Source organism: Clarias gariepinus, chromosome 6, assembly GCF_024256425.1.
Source record: "Clarias gariepinus isolate MV-2021 ecotype Netherlands chromosome 6, CGAR_prim_01v2, whole genome shotgun sequence".
In the NCBI taxonomy this organism is placed as follows: Eukaryota; Metazoa; Chordata; class Actinopteri; order Siluriformes; family Clariidae; genus Clarias; species Clarias gariepinus.
In genome coordinates, this window is record NC_071105.1 from 28,826,232 (window position 1) to 28,848,798 (window position 22,567).

At 37.0% G+C, this 22,567-nt stretch overlaps 2 protein-coding genes across 3 annotated transcripts; one reads left to right on the forward strand and one right to left on the reverse strand.

Annotated features, from left to right (window-relative positions):
* Positions 1-1,132: 1,132 nt before the first annotated feature.
* nelfcd (negative elongation factor complex member C/D) lies at positions 1,133-15,009 on the forward strand. 2 transcript variants are annotated; one of them, XM_053498246.1, is made up of 15 exons: positions 1,133-1,367; positions 1,537-1,652; positions 4,850-4,959; positions 6,349-6,458; positions 6,609-6,716; positions 6,896-7,048; positions 8,701-8,831; positions 9,827-9,992; positions 10,275-10,409; positions 10,665-10,804; positions 10,934-11,048; positions 11,290-11,385; positions 13,538-13,678; positions 13,793-13,922; positions 14,302-15,009. In XM_053498246.1, exons 1-15 carry the CDS (start codon positions 1,299-1,301, stop codon positions 14,334-14,336), a joined length of 1,755 nt encoding a protein of 584 aa, XP_053354221.1. In that variant the 5' UTR covers positions 1,133-1,298; the 3' UTR covers positions 14,337-15,009. The 2 variants fall into 2 exon arrangements, with proteins under 2 accessions (XP_053354221.1, XP_053354222.1); XM_053498247.1 differs by having other exon boundaries at positions 1,136-1,355.
* On the reverse strand, positions 14,831-20,813 carry ctsz (cathepsin Z). The gene is made up of 6 exons (XM_053498248.1): positions 20,634-20,813; positions 19,758-19,921; positions 19,179-19,358; positions 18,682-18,832; positions 17,257-17,422; positions 14,831-15,501 (listed from the first exon to the last, which is right to left on the reverse strand). The coding sequence occupies exons 1-6, from the start codon at positions 20,786-20,788 to the stop codon at positions 15,373-15,375; spliced, it is 945 nt and encodes a 314-aa protein (XP_053354223.1). The 5' UTR covers positions 20,789-20,813; the 3' UTR covers positions 14,831-15,372.
* Between the last annotated feature and the right edge of the window lie 1,754 nt (positions 20,814-22,567).

Below are 22,567 nucleotides of genomic sequence, written 5' to 3' on the forward strand. Positions count from 1 at the left end.
AGGAAGTATAAATTTACATTTATGAATAAAAAACTTTGCAATTATAAAAATTTAAATTATTATAAAATATTTATCCTTATCCTCCTTTATGTGGTAAAATAAATAAATAAAATAAGCAAGAAAAGCATTAAAAACAAGAATATCTGACAAAATTTTCTGTGTAATCACAAACAAACGTATAACAAATGCTGTGGTAATAATGAAATATACTGTGCTTTAAAATAAAATCTACTTTTTCATGTATATGCATTACTTTTTTGAGGGGGGGGGGGGGCGGGTTGAATATTCACTATGCTCACTTATCTTCTATACCGCTTTATCCTGTATTCAGGGTTGCAGGGACCTGGAGCCTATCCCAGGAGGCTTAGGGCACGAAGCGGAGTACACCCTGGACAGGGTGCCAATCCATCGCAGGGCTCACACACACCACGGGCAATTTGGGAACGCCAATTAGCCTAACATGTATATCTTTGGACTGTGGGAGGAAACCAGAGTACCCAGAGGAAACCCACCAAGCATAGGAAGAACATCAAACTCCCTGCACACAGAGACAGGAATCGAACCCAGACCCTGGAGGTGCAAGGCGACAGTGCCAACCACTACACCACCATGCCGCCTTATTCACTATGCTGATGAGATGTTTTTTTTTATTTTTGTTAAAAATGTCAAGAAGAGTCACATTTTCATATTAAATCTTTTCATATTAGTGGGTAAATTATATAAGCACAAAAGTAAATTGTCAGAAAGAGTGCCCAATATCTTACATTTCAAGGTGGATTTAAGAATTTGTTTTGAAACATTACAGGACTTTCAAGCCGGAAAGCAGGTAGAACTATGGATGCATTCAAATAATTAAATTCTTGTACTCTATTATAATAAGTATATCCTTTTTGTTTTCATTCGTATTTCCCCTGTAATATTATATGTTTGTAACATTTGTAATTTATATATATATATATAATAAAATGTACTTGTAAAATACATATTTAGAAAAACAAAAACAGGGCCGCCAGAACCTGTAGAACCTCCGAGTGAGAATTTATAGAGTACTTATTGTCCTATAGTCACAAACATTTCATGTCACACAGAAAGAAAGAAACAAGAAGGCTTTAAAGCAGTCATGTTGAGTTTTGGTTCATGTCTGAGAGAAGCTGATGGCGGGAAATGCCTTACAGACGCGCTAAGATGTCGTCCCATGACGTCATACAAGTGCGCCAAGAGTGTTTAGAGTCTCGCAGGATTATTAAGGCAGCTACCATAACAAGTTAGATGCTTTGCTTTACGACTCGCACATAATTATGGAAGAAGAATACTATAGCAGTGTTGGAGACTGGGAGGGACCAGATGCTAATGCGGTGAATAGAGCTGTAAAGCTGAAGCTACATTTCTGTTTCCTCTTGGCATTTTAACAGCTGCAGTTCAGAAGCAAGATAACACGATTAGTTCAGACTGGTCGTGCTTGTGCTCTTTAATGTTTATGAATGTGATGTAAGACATTGTGAGCGTTCTCTTCCCTAATACCTCTGCTTTCTGTAGGACGAAGACGGCTACGGGGATGCAGAGGCAGACGATAAAGTACAGGAGGAGTGCTTGCAGAAGTTCTCCAGTAGAGACTACATTATGGAGCCCACAGTGTTTAATACGCTAAAAACGTGAGCACTTCCTTACCCCTTTATACCACAGTGTAACCCCGAAACCTGCGGTTAAGACAGCTGCTCTTCCTGACTTTTGTGCTTTTGTTGTGATCCATTATCATGTTGTAATTAGTAATTAGAAGGTGAGCATTTGTGAGCAGCAATATGGCTTCGTGCCTAGAAAGAGTACATCAGATGCAGAATTTGCTTCGAGGATGCTGGTAAAGTACAGAGAAGGTAATAAAGAGTTGCATTGTGTCTTTGTAGATTTAGAGAAAGCATATGACAGGGTGCCGAGAGAGGAGCTGTGGTATTGTATGAGGAAGTCTGGAGTGGCAGAGAAGTATGTTAGAGTGGTGCAGGACATGTATGAGAGCTGTAAGACAGTGGTGAGATGTGCTGTAAGTGTGACCGAAGAGTTCAAGGTGGAGGTGGGTCTGCATCATGGATTGGCTCTAAGCCCCTTTTTGTTGGCTCTGGTGATGGACAGGATGACAGATGAGGTAAGACAGGAGTCTCCATGGACTATGATGTTTGCAGATGACATTGTGCTCTGTAGTGACAGCAGGAAACAGGTGGAGGAAAAATTTGGAGAGGTGGAGGTATGCTCTGGAAAGCAGAGGAATGAAGGTTAGCCGCAGCACGATGGAATACATGTGTGTGAATGAGAGGGACTCGAGGAACGGTGAGGCTTCAGGGAGCAAAGGTAAAGAAGGTGGAGGATTTTAAGTACTTAGAGTCAACGGTCCAGGGCAACAGAGTGTTCAAAGGAGGTGAAGAAGCGGGTACAGGCAGGTTGGAATGGGTGGAGAAAAGTGTCAGGTGTGTTGTGCGATAAAAGAGTATCAGCGAGAATGAAAGGTAAGGTGTACAGGACAGTGGTGAGACCAGCGATGCTCTACGGCTTAGAGACAGTGGCACTGAAGAAAAGACAGGAGGCAGACCTACATCTACATCTAAGCATTTGGCAGACACCCTTATCCAGAGCGACTTACATTTTTTATCTCATTATACATCTGAGCAATTGAGGGTTAAGAGCCTTGCTCAAGGGCCCGACAGTGGCAACTTGGTGGCTGCGAGGTTTGAACCTGGGATCTTCCGAACCATAGTACAATGCCTTATCCACGGAGCTACCTCTACCTGAAGATGTTGAGCTGAAGATGTTGAGCTGAAGATGTTGAGCTGAAGATGTTGAGCTGAAGATGTTGAGCTGAAGATGTTGAGCTGAAGATGTTGAGCTGAAGATGTTGAGCTGAAGATGTTGAGCTGAAGATGTTGAGCTGAAGATGTTGAGCTGAAGATGTTGAGATGAAGATGTTGAGATGAAGATGTTGAGGTTCTCTTTGGGAGTGACAAGGATGGATAGGATCAAGAATGAGTTCATCAGAGGGACAACCCATGTTAGATGTTTTGGAAATAAAGTCAGAGAGGCCAGATTGAGGTGGTTTGGACATGTTCAGAGGAGAGATTGTGATTATATCGGTAGAACGATGCTGAGATTTGAACTGCCAGGCAGGAGATCTAGAGGAAGACCAAAGAGGAGATTTATTGGTGCAGTGAGAGAGGACATGAAGTTAATTGGTGTAAGAGAAGAGGATGCAGAGGATAGGGTTAGATGGAGGCAGATGATTCGCTGTGGCGACCCCTGAAAGGAAACAGCCGAAAGACAAAGAAGAATTAGTGATTAGAAGGTGCATACATTTTGGCCATGAGGACACATGCCATGCATGTGACGGCAACAAGAATTAAATATAGGCCATTGGATTCCCTCAGTGATTGATTGGTATTAGCTGAGCCTAAAATACCCTTTCCCACAGCATTACAAAACCTCCACCAGACTGTCTACCAGGGTTAATCTGAGCACTCATAAATGTTATGGGTCTGGAAAGCAACCAAGGCAATTTACATTCTTTCTGTTTAAATGAAACCATCATATTAACTAAATTAGTAATAAAACACCCATGAATGAAATTTAACTGCATCATAGTTGGCTTAGTGGAAAGTGCTGTCGCTGTGCACCTTCGGGGTCTGGGTTCGATTTCCACTTCGGGTCTGAGTGCATGGAGATTGCTTGGTGGGTTTCCGCTGGGTGCTTCACAGTCCAAAGACAAGCAGAAGTTGGTGTTCCAAAATTGCCTGTAGTGTGTGTATGTCACTGGGGCAGTCTTGGCGCTGCATTACTGATTGGAAGGTCAGGGTTTTAAGCCTCACCACTGCCAAGTTGCTACTGTTGAGCCCTTAACCTAAAATCTGCTCCAGGGGTGCTGTATCCTGGCTGACCCTGCACTCTGACCTCAGCTTCCTACCAGGGTATGCAAAAAAGTAAAAAATAATTTGACTGTGACAAATAATTAAATTTTGTGTGTGTCCTGTGTAGGATTGGCTCCTCGTCCAGGGTGTACTTGGGCCATGTTCCCTAAGTCTCCTGGATAGGCTCCAAGTACCCTGTATACATAATAATGTGGTATAGATAAGGAATGAATAATGAAATCCTACAAAATATAAAATCAGATAAATGTATTTACTAAAACGATTAAATAAACCCATAAATAAGATTTTTAATGATGTCTACATGGTATAAATAATTAATTTTACAGAGGCATGCTCTAGCTAACAAAAAATTATTACTTTTTTTTTACTTAAGCTTATATACATTTAAAATTTATTACAAATCTTTTAATGTCTATGAGTACTACACAGTTCTACAGGTTTTTTTCCTATTCTGAGTATAGAGTAACTCACTGTGATCTACTGTATGTGTGGTTTACCAATTTGACTCGTTCAGTTGTATTGGTGGATCAATTTGAACTGCGATTACTTTACGTTTACAGTAAAATGAAGTATTTTTTGTGAACACAGTAGCTCATTCTAAATTGATTTGAGTAGGTTTAGTCACCTACCTGTTTGAAATATCCCTTTTATAATGCATAGCCTGTTGGTTAAAATGTATTAAAAGATGGTTTGATTTTAAATTGCAAAGATGCAGTGAAATGAATGAATCTTTAGTGTGAACACAAACAACATCACAGCAAATTTATATGAGCTTATAGAGGGTTAATTTGCTTTGGCAGAGTTGGAACTCCCAGATGCTCTTTTCCCCCTTTTGACATGTGCTAAAGTCACAGCCTAAAGTTTACATACAGGTAGATTAACTAGTTTTGAGAGAGAGTAGCTGTAACTCATGTAGTTTGTTTGTGTGTTTTTTGCTCCTTCAGTTATTTTCAGGCAGGCGGTTCCCCTGAGCAGGTTATTCAGCTCCTGTCGGAGAATTATTCTGCTGTGGCCCAAACAGTGAACCTGCTGGCAGAGTGGCTCATTCAGATGGGTGAGACTCAATTAAGATTATTGCCATCCTTAAAAAAGTATTTATTATTAATACAAACAATACTAAGAAGAAGCATCACAACTGTACAAAAAGTAGATTTTGCACTGATAGTTAAGTGTTGAGATTGAGGAAGCTAAGATACAAATGCAGTCCTGGTATAAAATTCTATAATATGAAATTCAGTCAGTATTAGTCAGTAGTTTAACATGAGACTGACAGGCAATTATGTGATGGATTGGCACCCCGTCAAGGGTGTCCCTTCCTCATGCCCTAAGTCTCCTGACTCCCCGTCACCCTGTATACAGGATAAATATATAGATGATGAGTAAGCCAAAACAAATGATGTATGATTAACAGAATTATACATCCTTTAATTAATAACGATTATATGTAAACTTGAAAGCAATCAAACAAAAGATTGAACACAAAAGGCGGTAAGACATTGTGTTTTCTGGTTGTTTGTGCATCTGTCTGTGTGTTTTGTCTGATCTCATGATGGCCTCTGTCATTCTGCAAATAACTGTATCTTATTGAACTGCTGCCTTATGCTGTGTCACAGGAATGGAAACTTTAGTATGTGGACTAAGTATAGACATTGAATCTGTTTTTGCATTAAAGCTCTTTTCAGACTTAGGGTATGACACATTACTGGCTTCATCAATCTGTAAATGTCATTCAAATACAATAAATACTAACTTAGTCTCTCGTTGATTTGGTCTATGTTTTTTAACTTTCAACTCAATTAAATAATGGAAGCAGAAGAAGAAGCTGCACATGTGACACTACCAGGTGCAAAAGTACAACTTAAAAAAATGAATAACCACAAGAAATATGTCACCCACCTCCTTGTTTTCATGGTTTCACAGCATAATTATAAGTTTGACTAGAACAGAAAGTGCTTTGAGGCATTGCATGTGAAAACACACTGCAACATTAAAGTTTATATACGTCAGGTCACCGTCTAAAATAATAGTTAAAAAAAGTAAAGTACCAAGTAAAGTACATTCTAATATCCAGGACACATTAGCTCTACAGCAGTTCTTAGATATGCAACTTTTTTTTTTTTTTCTGTCCCTATTTAGTTAGTTTCCTAATTAATGGTAAATATGTGTTTACTCTTTTATATTTCAATACTTGCTATGTTTTGAACACATTGTTGCCATGTTGTGATTATTGCTTTGAAAGCAAGCCATCCCAACTTAAACTGAGATTTTATTAATTTTGATTTAAAATCTTTTTTTTTTTTTTTTATAATTAAAATCAGATATTGTATGTGACCAATCATGCTGAGAATACAAGTCACAGTGAGCCACCTATATTGATATGCCTGCATTTACAGTGCTTCCTGTATAAACAGTACCATTTCTCCAACACATCGCTTGTATCTAGGTGTGGAGCCAGCTCAGGTACAGGAACGAGTAGAGAACCACCTGAAGAGCCTCCTCATCAAACACTTCGACCCACAAAAAGCGGACTCTATTTTCACAGTAGAGGGAGAGGTAAAATCTTGCTTTCAAATTTAAAAAGATCAGTTTTTTTATTATCATGATTAAATGTTGACAAGTATCAAGCAGTTTTTGCAATTATAGCAATTAAGCTGTATACCATAAATGTTTATTGATAGAAAGCAGTGTGCTGTTGTTTTTTAGACACCCGCATGGTTAGAACAGATGATTGCTCACACTACGTGGAGAGATCTCTTTTACAAACTTGCTGAAGCTCATCCAGATTGCCTGATGCTCAACTTCACAGTCAAAGTAACACCAAACTCTTTTCATAAGACTTTGTATTAAGTGAAATCAGTTTCCTTGTATGAGGAATAAGTAATTAAGTAAAGTAATAAGCCATTAATTATAAATGTATGTATTTTTTTCAACTATATAGTTCAAACGTACAGTATTTAAGCATCAGCAAAGTTTTTTTTTATGATTTTCAGCTGATATCAGATGCAGGATACCAAGGGGAGATCACAAGTGTGTCTACGGCCTGCCAGCAGCTAGAAGTTTTCTCCCGAGTGTTGCGTACCTCGCTCTCCACATTGCTTGATGGGGGAGAACAAAACTTGGAAAAAAACCTACCAGAGTTTGCTGTAAGTTTTAAAAAAAGCATTACATGGTATTGTTACAGTACCACTTTGTTAAAACCTATGTAAGTATAAACATTTAATGAGGGTGAAGTGTTTATTAAGATGATGAAGTGATTAGCTGTGTTATTTTCGGCGAAGTTCATTAATGAAACATTACGAAATGAAGTGATAACTTAGATGTGCATCCTGTTCTTGATTTAAGTGGGTAAAACTTAATTTCCGTTGTAATTACCTCAGATTGCGCAAAAGGTGTGCAAAGCTGAGCTCCTTGAGTGCCGTGCTCCTGGAGGGCTGTGATTGATTAAATGCTGAGGTCGCATTTGGCTAAAGAGCACGAATGACCCACATTGGTGCCAGCAAAGTCTTAAAAATACACAAACAAATCCAGGGATATTTACACACGAAAGACGATTTTCACATTCAAACTCCATGATGCACTTGTGAATTTTAAACATTCCAAAAATTTTAAACTATATATATATATATATATATATATATATATATATATATATATATATATATATATATTTTTTTTTGTGCACGTGAGTTGTTTTTTCTATGAATATGTATTTTTTTGTGCACATAAATTGGGTTTCACGCATGTGAATTGGGATACGCATGTGTGCATCGTGTCTTTTGTGTGAAATATTAATGAGACTATTTTGCTTTTATAGATTTTTTTTTTCCCTCTTAAATTTGAGCTGCTCATACTGACTTAGGCTTATTCCGATCTTTTTTTTCTTTTTAGAGCTATAACTGTCAGCATACAACATGTTTGCACCTTTTCTTTAACAAAAAAAAAAGATTATTTTACAACTTTTACTATAAATGCACAGTAAGGGGTGGGAGTAAAGCACAGATGCCCATCTCTGCACCCTAGGATTCAAACTCGTGATCCCTGACACATGTCTTTCTTTGCCTCACTCAATTAATTTTAGGACCATGTGAGTTATCAGCAAATTGCCAGTTATCAGCATGAGTTGGTCAGTTGGTCAAATTGCATGCATTTCCTTGTAAATTGGCAGGCAGAAGTATTCTTCTTTCTGCTGCTACCATCACGAGTTACATCATCAATTAAGTGAGCCTGTTCTATGACACATATTTTGGATCATGAATCGGGGCCATATTCATAAACATTTCTAGTGCAAAGAGTAGCTCCTAGTGATAAAATTCTAATGATTTTTTTTTTTTTTTTTTTTTTTTTAGAAATGTAGGCATTTACCAAGGATTCTTCTTAAAATTAAAAAGTACATCTTAGAAAAAGATGTTCGTGAAGCATCTTAACCCATAACAGTGCAACTAAGGTGAAAAAATATTAAGAGTGTTGAGGAGGACTTTTAGGAGGCTTAGGAGTTTAAGAGACTCCTAAAGTTTAAAAAGCTAGTGCTGGCCATGATAGAAAGGCATTAGAACACCCAGTGAACTACAGTGTGTGGTGTATAGAGCTTAGAGAGCAAACAAAAAATAAGGTTGTTGATCAAGCCTCCCAATTTCCCAATTCCAGTCTGATTGAGCAGCCGTGGGATGAACTAGACAAACAAATCTGTCAAAAAAGACAGATAATATGTCTGTCTCTGTATCATTTTTTTCCCTAAAGCCACTACATTAATTGAGTGTTTGTTTTTTCATTAATTAGTGTTGTTTTTGTTGAGCAGAAGATGGTGTGTCATGGTGAGCACACATACCTTTTTGCTCAAGCGATGATGTCCATCTTGGCACAAGAGGAGCAGGGTGGATCAGTTGTGCGTCGCATTGGTCAGGAAGTGCAGAAGTTCGCTCTTCAGAGGTAAAATAAACAATTTGGCAATATTTACTATTTAAAGAAAAATTTGTATTTTTCTAGCAGATTTTTAATGCAGAGTTGTTTAATATTTCATTCTTTTTCTAATTCTATTTCCAAAACAAAAAAAAAACGACAGCCTGTTAAACCATTTAGACTCACCCACTAAAATTTAAGATAAATTGCACAGTATGCAAAACCCAATTTTGGAGCCTACATTTTTTTCCTGTGGTAACAAAACTAAAAAATTCTTAAAAACATATGGAAAAACAGTATTGCTCCCATCATTAAGTCAAACAATGTGCAACAAAGATGGCTTACTTAAATACCATTGATTAATTATTGGTCGTATGTACCGGTCAGCCGTAAGGCAGCAGCATTACTAGAAACGGCACATATTCTGGCTACTCCCTGTGTGAACTGCTGTCACCGGGTGAAAGAGTCAGGTCAATAAGGTCCAGCACAGTTTTTTTCCCTCACAACTGTGGCCTAAGTTAAGTTAATCGCATAGCACTAAATGCTGCTCTAACATTTATTTCTTTCATTTTCGTATTTATCTCTCCTTCCACATATAGCACATTATTTCTTTTCTTTTCCTTTTTTCTAAGAGATGACAAGCAAAATTTCACCATAACTAATAAAAAAAAAAATTGTACCCAGTACTAGTCATATGGTAATGATAGTAAAGATATCTATAAGCCAGATTGAATAATATGAGAGAGACTCTTAATAAATTAGAGATTCTTTTGTGCTCTTCTTATTTATGCTTTCCTCATGAATAATAATAATAATAATAATAATAATAATGATAAGGTACAGGAAAAGAGAAAACAATAAATTACATTAGGGCTTCTCCACACAATTGTAACTTGGCCTTTAATTAATTAAATTAGACATTTAATTAACAAAATGTAAATAATATTATTGTAAATAAATTTAAAATTGGATAGATTGTTTGTTGATTATATAAAAAATTCTGTTTTTTTTTCTTTTGTTTCTAGTGGTCATGATGCAAGTCAGATCACATTGGCACTAGGGACAGCGGCAGCATACCCACGTGCCTGCCAGGCTCTTGGTGCTATGCTCTCCAAAGGGGCACTTAATCCTGCAGATATCACAGTTCTTTTTAAGATGTTCAGCAGTATGGACCCTCCACCTGTCGAACTGGTCAGAGTCGTATTCTTTGGCGCAATTATTCTGAGATTATTCTTAATTCACTTTCAACCAGATTCATATTTCTGCTTTAGTCACCTGTTTACCCAAAGTAAATGATTTATTATAGTGTCATATGTATGTCATATATGTCATCATTGTTATCTGTTTATGACAGCCTTTAATTTTTACATTTATAGTACATGATTCCATCATGAGGACTAATACCAGTATGGGTTGCTAGTTAACAAAGGTGATTTATGTGAGCCTAATCATAACTCTGTTTTAAAAATTTAGATCCGTGTTCCAGCCTTCCTGGATCTTTTTATGCAGTCTTTGTTTAAACCTGGAGCAAAGATAAACCAGGACCACAAACACAAATATATCCACATTCTGGCGTATGCAGCCAGTGTGGTAGAGACATGGAAGAAGGTATGAATATTTGTTTATAAATATGAACGCACATCCTGTTGGTTAGGTAAAAACTTTGTGCTTATTTAAAAAATATATATTTTATATATTGTATTGTAATGTAAAGTTCTATTCATTAGCCAAAAGACATGTATACCAACTAAGAAAACAAATTATGAATTTGATTATTTTAATTAGGATGCTAACATACATATTGCTTAAATTTTTTATATTTTTGTCACATTTCACAGGATCTGTGTCTTACTTTTTTTTCAGAGCAAGCGTGTAAATATCAATAAGGATGAGCTGAAGTCTACATCCAAAGCTATTGAGACTGTTCATAATTTGTGCTGCAATGAGAATAAAGGAGCTACAGAACTCGTGGCAGAACTCGGCACTCTGTACCAATGCATCCGGTGATTGCTCATACACCTTTACACCTTTTGTTTATTATATACATAGACATTTTCCAAGATTTCACTTAAACTATGACTTTTTAGTTAGTTATATTACTGTATTGTAACATGAAGTCTTCTGTGTGTCAGGTTTCCAGTAGTAGCAATGGGGGTGTTAAAGTGGGTTGACTGGACTGTATCAGAACCTCGCTACTTTCAGCTGCAGACAGATCACACTCCTATCCATTTGGCCTTACTGGATGAGGTAAAATTGTTGCTCGGTATATACACTACTCTTACAGTCATTTGTTTTTCTTTTGCGGCTGTTTTAGGTATAGCTCAAGAGGTATGTGGAGGGGAATTAAAAACTAAGAAACTTTAATGTTTGTCTTGCATTTTGTTTAGTTCAGTGTGCATTAAATTATTTTTGTTAAAGCAATATAAACGACTAAACTGTTGTTTAAGACTGTTAGAAAAGAGCACTTTGTTTTGTATTACCTTTTCAGATTAGTACATGCCACCAACTCCTACACCCACAAGTGCTGCAGCTGCTTGTCAAACTCTTTGAAACAGAACATTCACAACTTGACGTCATGGAGCAGGTGCATTTATGTTTACACATACTCTAACATCACACAAAGTCTGCAAATTACTTTCATTTAAAAGAGCTTCTTATATACCGAACTTACTTGTGCTCTGTCTTTCGAACATCTCTTAATGACTCCATGATAAGATAATGCATGCCAAATTTGATTATGGGCGTACCAAATGTGTTTGCATTCTTTTTGTATCGTTGCCGAAGTATGAGTATTTTTTTTTTCTTTTTCATTAGTCCATATACTACGGACTACAGGGCACTATTTACTTCCCAAATTCAACAGATGGTGTTGTAAAAATTTTTTATAACGCACTTGAGTATACAGTTAAATTCCACGCAAATGTATAAAGCTAACATGGTCCATGATGTAAACGATTCATGTTAAAAGAAAGTGGGATGCCTGCCATCTTTTTACCTCGCTCTCTATTCTCTCAATTATTTTCACTGCTGTCTCCATCATTATTGCTTGGCGCTTTCTAGCAGTACCAGCTTCATCGCTGCTGCTTTATATGCTTCCTTCCTCCTGACCTCCTGACTGACTCCATGACTGTCCACAAACGAACAGCAAAGAGCTTCTGTTTTTCACCTGTTGAGTTGATTAAAACAGCTGTTCCCAATGAATCAGGGTAATTAGGATGCTTTAGAACAGCTTGGACTATTTGGAATGGTATAGAACTTTGGATTTCCCCACAGACTGTGTATATGTAAATATGTAAAAGTTTTGAAGTTCCAGTGGCTAAAATGCAAATATTATAAAAAAATATATATACAGTTCCGCACTGTGAAAAATCTCAGAGGACGTCGTCGGAGGCTGAAAATGACACCTGTGTTGGCCAGTAGGATGGTGAGAGAGGTAAAGAAGAATCCATGGATCACTACCAAGGCCATCGTGATGCTCTGCTGGTGGCAACATCTCAAGGCAGACAGTCCAACGAACATTGCACAATGGACACCACTTCTCCAGATAAGGCACACAAAAGCTCGCTTGGCCTTTGCAAATGCTTATCTCTACAAATAAGAAGACTTCTGGTCTTTTGTTTTATGGTCAGATGAAACAAAAATGGCCGCAATGATATAGCCTTCATTTGTCGTAAAAAAGAAGAAGACTTTTACCCTAAGAGCTCCATCACCACCGTCAAACATGGTGATCTAAAACTAATGTTTCGGGGGTGTTTTTCAGCCGATGGACCAGAGAACCTAATCACAGTAAATGACACCATAAAAAAGGAGCAATACATCAAAATTCTCAGCAACAACATCAGACAGTCTGCAGAGAAACTTGGGCTTGGGCACTAGTGGGCATTTCAGCACGACAATGACCCAAAACCCAGACAAAAACATTAACATTTTGCAGTGGCCCAGCCAGAGTCCTGACTTAAATCCAATTGAGACTCTGTGAAAGGAAGCTAAAGATCAGGGTGATGGCAAGATCAGGGTGACACCAATTATAGGAAGCGTTTGATTTGCTGTAATAGCCAATTAAAGACTTTTCTATTGATTATTGAGAAGGGTGTGAATAATTATGGACATGCCACTTTTTGTTTAAATGTAAATAATGAGTAATAATTTTTTCCTCAATTATGTCTCTTATCACTACCGAGCAGTGTGGCTTTTCCTCCTGTTGCCATGGCGACTCGTGCCATCTGCGTTCCGCTGATAGGGGCTTTTTCTCTCTTCATGTATGCTGATTATTTGGGGTAAACTTGACTCAGTTTTTGGTTTTAGAACGGGTAAGAAAAAAAAAATAGTCCAATAGACTGAGTTTCATAGGTCGGAGTTAGTTTCTTCAGAGTTCAGGCTTAAAATCTGACTTTGCTAAACCTGCTTCTTGAAATAGCCCTCTAATATCCCTTGACCTGCATCTGCATGGGAATTTATTGTTTGCTGTTTATTTCTATGCTCCTGATACACGATAGCTGCCTAAATATGCAAGTGATTTTTTTAAATAAATTAAATGTTTTTTATATTTGCAGCAATGTTAGACACAGTTTCTGTTAATCCTCCTTATCAACTTATCTAAAGTTTTTCCTTTGTTTGACAAAGTATGGTCTGAAGTGTGTGCACATACTTTGTTTCAACTTAGAAACTCGTGGACAGCATACACTAGATTTATTTCCAGTATTAAGGTGTGTGTGTGTGTGTGCGTGTATTCTTAGCTGGAGCTGAAGAAGACTTTGCTTGACCGCATGGTTCACCTTTTAAGTCGAGGATATGTCCTGCCTGTTGTCAGCTATATGCGTAAATGCTTGGAGAAACTTAATACGGACATCTCGCTCATCAGATATTTTGTAACAGAGGTGAGGCTTGATATAGATAAGCATAGCACTGAATGCTCAGGAATAGTTTAAAAAATATATATATCAAAAACCTGCTCTGTGTAAGTGGTTTTAATTTTTTTTTTTTCCCTTGAGGTACTGGACGTGATCACTCCACCATATACCTCCGACTTTGTTCAGCTGTTTTTACCAATCCTGGAGAACGACAGTATAGCTGGAACTATCCGCACTGAAGGGGAGCATGATCCTGTGACTGAATTCATTGGTGAGTGATCTACAGTCCTGTTCGAAAATTCTGATTAGTTTGGATATGGATTAGAAGAAATATTAAAACATTTTAAAATAGTGAAAGCTCCTTACAACCTGAAGTGAATGTGTTTGTTTCTCGCCAGACACAAATCACTGTTATTAGGTATTGAGTTGAGCGAAATCCAACTTTGACCTTATGAGACCAGAGCATCCTCATCTGAGGACATGACATTTTCTCAAAACTACATGGTCTACTGTATATACACAGTATTTAGCAAAATATATACAATACTGAAATGAAGAGATGAAAAATATTACTTTGTTGTCATCTGTTGTCAAACTTGTTTAATCAAGTTTAATTTGAACTTGTTAAATTCTATATACTTTTTTTTTAGCACACTGCAAATCCAATTTCATCATGATAAACTGAGCCCCGACAACAACTTTTAACTGGTGGAAACTTTGGAGCTGTTTTAAGCCATGAAGACCAGGATCGTAACATCTAATCCAGAGGCCAATGAAAGCTCCCCTGCATCGACATAAACAGTTTAGAAAAAAAGAGCCACATGCGTTCAAGTTTAGCACAGCGATTCCATCATTATGGTTACCCCTTACTTTTCAGATGCTAATATAGATAGAGATGATGTCAAATGAGGCGGTTTAAATGTAATTTTTGTAACACAATGTAGGCTATTTTTAAAAGGTAGCATTTTGTTCTTGAAACATGTTTGTGGCAAAAAGCAATTGTTTAAAGTCTTTTTTTCCATTAAAAAGGAAATTGTTAAACTTTTGCTGTGCAGAAGCAAAGGGATTATTAGGCAAATACGCAAAACCCGAACTCAATAATTCAAAGCTTTTTTTAAGAGGGGGAAAAAAAATGAAAACATAATAATGTTAAAACATACTTTTCCCTTTAAATCTGACTTTGTACAACATGTTTAGTGGATTTTTATTTAAATTACTTTTCAATACAATGTGGAATGTTCTACAGTGGAAAATAAAACAGGATAAAATTGAACCTTTACACTTTTCTGCTTATTAGACTACTGTAACATATTTTCTATAATCATCATATCTAATAAATTTCAAGTCATGTTCTGCAATCAAGTGTCCAAATGGTCAATCATTTCCTAACCTTAAAAAAGTTAAACATCAGGTCAGATGTAAAAGGGAAAAAAAATTAATAAGGTGTAAAGTCTTCAGTATTTAAATCACCTTTCAGACCCTGGTCATGAAATTTTCTACACTGGACAATAAGAAACTTAAAAAATAATAATAATAATTAAAACAGCAGTGGGGCTTCAGATTTACACAATAATAGAGCATATTGCACAATGTTTTTTAGTAATTGCAATGAATACACAGACCATCAGTGCCCTAAATCAGCTGGATCAATCATTCACAGAATTTGCGGTGCAGCGTTGCAGGTGATGTAGTTTGAGGGTGTGCTCAATGTATTCTCCAGATCACTGCATGTATCCTTCTGGCAGGATAGGATCCCCATACATGCAGTCTTCTTCAACCGCCAGGTTATATTGACTCCCACTGCCACCTTTATAAGCACTGGTCACTATCCTTAACCAGCCCTTCTCCCCCTGTACATAAGAAATAAATAAAACATTTCAAATAGTGTTGTTCTGTCTTTCTATAAGTGAAGACACTGGCAGCCTAATCTAAATAAGATAACATGGGTAATTAAGACATCTTATTACTGTACTGAATGCTACTGTAACATTTTCTGCAATCATAAGTGTTTAAATGTCAACTCATTCAATTATGTATTTAGATGGTCAATCATTTGCTAAAAGTAAACGTCAGGCCTGCTATGTGAGAAGTCATCAAAACTGAGGTAGTTTTGTTAAGCTGCAAGCCATAATCAAAATTAAAACAAAAAGGCTTGAAATATTTCACTTTACATGTAAACTTTAAAGGACAGTTTAAAAATTTTTTTATAAAATGATAAAAGAAAATGTACTTTTTCATGCCTTTGGCAAACTTCACCCTTTCACATTTGGTTAAATTCTATTTGGACAAAAAAAAAAAAAGGCTTTTAGCAGAAATGATAAACTTCAGGTAAATTTGTTGGCTTCCTGATCAAACTTTTAAACATGGTCTACAATTTATAGCGCTGAGGCTCAGAAAGCTAACGTTTACTCCTCCAGAAGCCTCTCTTTGTCCATGTGGTCAATGAGCAATCTAGTCTTTAAGGGGTCACTTTTGGGACAATTGCATCTTTCCTGGACCCATTTAGTCCATGGGCAACTCACTTTACTGTAGACAGTGATTCTGTTGTTACAGCAGCTTCCAGTTAATGGCACACCCCTGTCTTGGTGGTTCCTGGCCATCTGAACCAATGTTCTTTCAGCTGAGGGTAACCAGTTTAGGTCTTCCAGATCATGGGACAGTAGCTATAACCCCCCCTGTATGATATCTGCTGGTATTTAAAAATTGCTTCAAATACCACTTACATACATTTTAAAATCAACACACTTATTATATATATTACACGCACATTTCTGTAGAGCAATTTTTTTGACTACATTGTTATAAATGCATAATAAATAAATCGGAATTGATGTTTCCCAACCTGTTTAAGTCTATAATCCTTTATCAGATCTGCACTGACCTCCTTGGCCTCTCTCATTGAACTCTATGTTGCTCAATTGAAGTGTTAAACCATTTCTATATTGACACAGATACCAGCTGAAGTCAATCATGATCACATGACGTTGAGAGGGCTTGGGGTTGGCAGGTTAAGACATTCTTTATTGAAATAACCAAAGTGTATGCGTGTATTTATTATTTTTTTTTACCCTTTTTATAATTTGAAACTTCTATTTATATTCGAAAGTCCAAAATAAATTAAACATTTTGCTCCAAATTCTTGGTATTTTCTTTCCCCAGACAAAGACCAGTTCAAACAATTGAAAAACCCAATATTGTCATCACATTCATGTTTGTGATATCGGTGTAAATTTCTGACTGCAACTGTACATTTTCATTACCACAATTTACTTTTGCTTACCTGCACAGTCAGGCTGTATACTCAACATTTTACTATGTATTGTACCTTGTATAACTGCATGTGAGACAAACCCTTCGAATCCATGAAATGAGGATGTCAGTGTTTCAGATTAAAAAAAAGATACTTGTTTTACCTTAGAGTGTTTAAAACATGTTTTACTTTATTAACTGCTAAAATATTTATTTATTAGAATCCAACTAATAAATTATTTTAAATAATAGATCAGACAAACCCTGATCACCAAGTGTGCATTTAGGAATCCATATGACTCGTTTAAGTAAATGCATAGATATTTTACAATTAAGATATCTAGTATCACACTTACCCATGGCTCACCCCAGGAGTTACGGACCACCCAATACTCCACTCCATTCTCGTCAACACCCCAGCCAACCACAGACACAATGTGGTTAATATAGGGATCCTGTACATACTCGGAATATACACCCCCAGTGTACGCATCCAGTTTGTCAGTAGCCATTATTCCACAACTAAAAAGAAATCAAATTGACCTTTATTACTAAATCTAAAATTAATTAAAATACAAAAAGTATTCAGCAGAAGGGGTTTAATCCTATATAAACAAAATGCATTTGATACTTGCATATGCACATTTAGAAAGCTGCTTTCTCATTTCATTTCTAAATTTTATTTACTGACATGTAAAAATTATACAAAAAGGGTTATTCAGTTATATACATACAACGACCGGATTAAAATAAATAAATAAAATCTTCAGTGAGACTTTGTGTAGATCCTGTGGAACCATAGGCATGAACATCCTCCACAAGATATAGATGTTTAGATAATACACTATATAAACAACATCTAATGGGGTATTGTCAACCAGGAAGAGAATATTCACATCCGGATATACATCAGCCATAACATTATAACCATCTGCCTAGTATTAAGTAGGTCCCACTTTTGCAACCATAACAGTCCTGACCCATGAGGTAAGAGACGCACTTACCCACGTAGCCATCCATTTGATCTAAAAGAAAACATGATTAATCAGACCAGGTCACCTTCTTCCATTGCTCTGTGGTCCAGTTCTGGTGCTCATGTTCACATTGTGGGTGCTTTTAGCAGTGTACACAGCCTGGAGCCATACACAACAAACTGCGATGTGTTGTGTGCCCCGAGACATTTCTATCACAACAACCAATAACTTTTTCAGCAATCCATGCTCCATTAGAAGCCATGTGCATCAATAAGCCTTGAGCCCACTACCCTGTTAATGTTTCACCAGTTTTCCTTCTTTGGATCACTTTTGGTAGACCCTGACCACTGGAGACAGGGAACATCCCATAAGATCTGCAGTTTTTGGCGTTGCACTGATCCAGTCGTCTAGCTGGATTTGTAATTTGGCCCTTGTCAAAGTTGCTTAAATTTATTTTTTCTGTGCCCAATATATCCCATTCATTTACAGGCACTATTTTAATGAGATAATCAATGTTATTCACATCACCTGTCAGTCGTCATAATGTTATGGCTGATGTATAGGTGAATGCGTGTCATCATTGCATGACCAGTCACAATTAACGACTTGTAGTCGTGTAATATTCAATTCTTCTATACGCCTGAATTATTGAATACTGAATTATTAAACTTTAAAAAGGAACTAAGATTTTGCATAATCATGTAATTACACTCCAATGCATCCATACTGGTTTTGTATGCAAATTGAAAAAGCATAACCAGTAAAACCAAATAATGAAAAGGATCAGTCATATTTCTTTTCATGTACCTGATGGGTCCCGAAGCATAAATCTCAGCTTTCATCTTCTCCAGGCCACTGACGGAGCCATAGTCTCCCACCTTCCAGAGAGTGTAATTCTTCACAACATTGCACTGACCAAATGTAGTGCATGTGCCACACTGGTTAAATGGCTTGCATTCTGAAAGCATGCACACAGAAGAGCGATCATGTTTCACTTTCAGTGGAATTAGACAAAATTTTAAGTGAATACAGGTATACACCCTGAAAACTAATTTTGTACACAGCCTGGCCAGAAAGTGTTGCACACTATATTTTCCGTTGAACTGCCACTAGCCTTGATTATGGTGGGCAACATGGTGGCAAATTCATGTGTAAAAATTATTCCTTATGCTCCCAAAACAACACTTTTACTCCCACATACTTACTGTTCATGAATAGCCTCATATCTTAATCAAGTGTATTAATGATATTAGACTTTTTTTTTTATTATTATTAATTGTGTATGTTTCTATTTAATTTCTTACGTTGGTCTTTGGCCTGGTAGTTGTTGCACGTTTCATCCGGAATGCCTTGGCGGTTGGCATATTCCCACACACCAGAGTGATCGCCCCCATGACAGGTACCAGCATTCCCACAATCAATAACATTCTGGACTGAGAGGTATGCAGATGGCCACACTCCCTTCCTCTTGATATTAATGCGATCTGTATTAAATAACAAAGACAAGCTTTTTATAGAATCAACAATATGAGGAGAACAAAAACCTTAATTACCTGAACAACATCGGCCCCAAACATCTACCAATTCTTTTAATTCTTATCTCATATGATCATCATAAGTCACATGATGGTCACATGATCAATTCTAGTTTCTCTCTCACTTCCTTGTTTTTTTCCGAGGAAGTGTGGTTTTGCCAGTTCATGTGCAAGTCATGTGTTGAATGACTTGACATATGACAGTTAAAAAAAAGATCCCATCCCCCATTATGAACCTGTAGTCATGAGACGGTAAATTATTACTAAAACGCATTTGACTTTTCAACACTACTTGTAAGAAACACCTTTGAAAGTTCTGCATGAAACATTTCCCCCATGCGAGTGTACCTGCCAGTGCGCTTGTGGATCCATGAGCCCAGCAGGACCCACAGTACTGGGGGATGTGCTGATTGCGAGTAGTACTGACAAAGTTGGTGCCGTTGACATTTCTCCAGTCCCATGCTTTGGGCAGCTCCACAACCCTCACGTGATCATGAAGACGCGGAACAGTCCTGAGAAAACAGATCCATTTCAAACTGGCACAAACGCAACCAAACTGGATTGTTTGCTTTTAGCGACGAAAGAGAGAGAATCAAAAGCCTGATAAAATGATAAATGTGTCAACTTGTGTAAACAAATCAATCGCAAAAGCAAATCTTTTAAAATTCACAGACTATGATTCAGCTAAGGAAGTAAATGAAGGAACTAAAGCAGGGTGCGTTGTAAAACTGATTAATAAACAAAGGGGGGAAATGGTTTCAGCTAGATTGAGAACTGCATGAGACACAGCACATGATCCCCCACTACACCCTTCTGAAATATGATCCACTGTACCTGGCATTTTATCTTCCTAATATCTGTCGAGGTTTCATTCGAATATTATACAGCATCAGATACTTTACAGATTTGTTTCAGGCGTGTTTTGTGTCCTTCCTTTCCTAAATGATCTTTTACAGACATTAAAGAGCTTACGTGCTTCTATTCTATCTTTAACAAGCTCTTCTTCAAAGGCTCGAAAGTTGATGATGTTTAGCACGCAGCTAAAAGAATGTTGCTCACACAAAAGGTGCTAACAATCATTTCCCTGTGAAACTCACACTACACTAACAACCACAAACCCTCAGAGCAACACTTTTAACACAAACCCGGCGTCTTTCTAAACTAACAATGAAATGAAGTAATTAAAAAAAATAATAATAAATAAAGTGAATTAAAAGGTCTTACTTGACTCCCAGTTGACTTCTTCTCGGTAAAGGTTTGAAACACGGTTGGTCTTCGTTAAAATAGCGTCCGGCAAAAACACCAGACAGTGTCAACAGGTAGGTAAGGAACAACCACAGCATGATGATGTCCGTTAGGCAGCAACATGAACAGCACATGATCAGAGACCTGAGCTTTATATAGCAGTAGGTAGGGGCTTGGCACATGTAATGGGGCGTTGCGGTGATGATAGTTCCCCTTTATATTTACTTAGTTGATCTCTCATATCGCATCCATGTGTGGCAGAGGCTTTGTGATTAAACTCAATCACTTCATTTAAATGATTGGTTTTACATCAAGAGTTGCGCAAAAGATTACACCTTTTCTGGCTCCGTATAATACTCATAAATACCTGTGTCCTAACGTTGGATTACCAACAACGCCCTCTACCGCGTTTGTAAATTACTGAATGGGGGGTCAGTGCTTTAACAAACTTCCCAGGGAGAAGCCCCGGGGAGGAATCAGGGCGGGGCTACATTTCAAACATGATGGGCGGGGCTACACGGGTGTCTCCGCCCCAACCGTGACTCTCGTTGCCACCATGTAATATAACTGAGTAATTACTTTCAGAAGATGTAAAACCCATATAACCTACAAATGATGTAAAAATAGAAAGTGAATATGACTTTTATTCTGGATTCTAATCATACAGAATTGATTAACTGTAAATATTCAGCATATTAAATAATTTAAATGTATAACAAGATTTATCTATTTATAATGCATCGACTTCATTTTATACATTTCTTCTCGTCAGTCTGCACTTTACCTCATATCTGGTGGGGAATTTTACTTTATAGAGGTACTGTGCATCAGCAAATGATGTTACATGATATTTTTCTGTTCAGATGGACATAGTGTTCATACTTCTTATTGAAAACTACAGTACACAGCACCATATGTACTGGATTTCAGTTAAAAGTATTTTTGTATTTATCCTGAGTTGTTTAAGCATTTTCTTCTACTGTTTATTTGGGCTCTGTGTTACTGTCACATGAGACATAAGCTGTGTTATTTTTTTTGAGGGTGTAAGGCAACTGGTTTACACACAGACAACACTGACCACTTGCTGCTCAGACGTGCATTGCTTAAAGAAGATTGGATATCTTGATGACCAACAGGTGCCTTATAAAATGCTTTAGGCCTCCCCAAATAAAACGGCGATGTTGACGATTCATTTGTCCGTTTTTTTACAAGACATTTTTATTGATTTGTGAATTTGTTTTATTTGGTTATTGGTTAATGCACATCCACAGAACCAGAACCAATGTACGACATTTCACTGTATTTTATATTTGTTGTAGATCACTTTAAAGAAATTCTTCAGAACAGAATGAAGCATCAGGCAGAGGGTGAACTAAAGCAATACACTGGTTCTCACACAGGTACTGGATCCAGTTATACTTTATTACTAACTTTACTAGTAACCACCACCCTGGCATGCCACACTGACACAAAACAATCAAATTTAACCTAAATCACCTATATTAATCACATTGAATAATGTTAATGTGATGTATATGAATAATGGTAATGAGAGCAGTAGAAACTGAATAGCGATTACATTTTAGATTTGTTTAATTGTGGGTACACTGTTCTAGTTGCTTTTGCCTAGAAGTGCTAGTGGCTTATAGGCTGGTAGTGATAATAAAAGCATAAGTATCTCTTCTATTTATATCTTGATAAACCATAAAAATATCTTAAAATCTTTATATACCAATAAACCTTTCACATAAAAATGTGAGACATTTATAACACAGCAGTGTGGGCAGCAATGCACTTTCGTAGTCACATGCAATAACAAAAATAAATAAATAAATAAAAACAGTGTGGCACTTCTGGTGTTTACTATGAAATGTAATCCTGCAGATGCCCCTGTCCCTAAGCCTCTTTTGGCA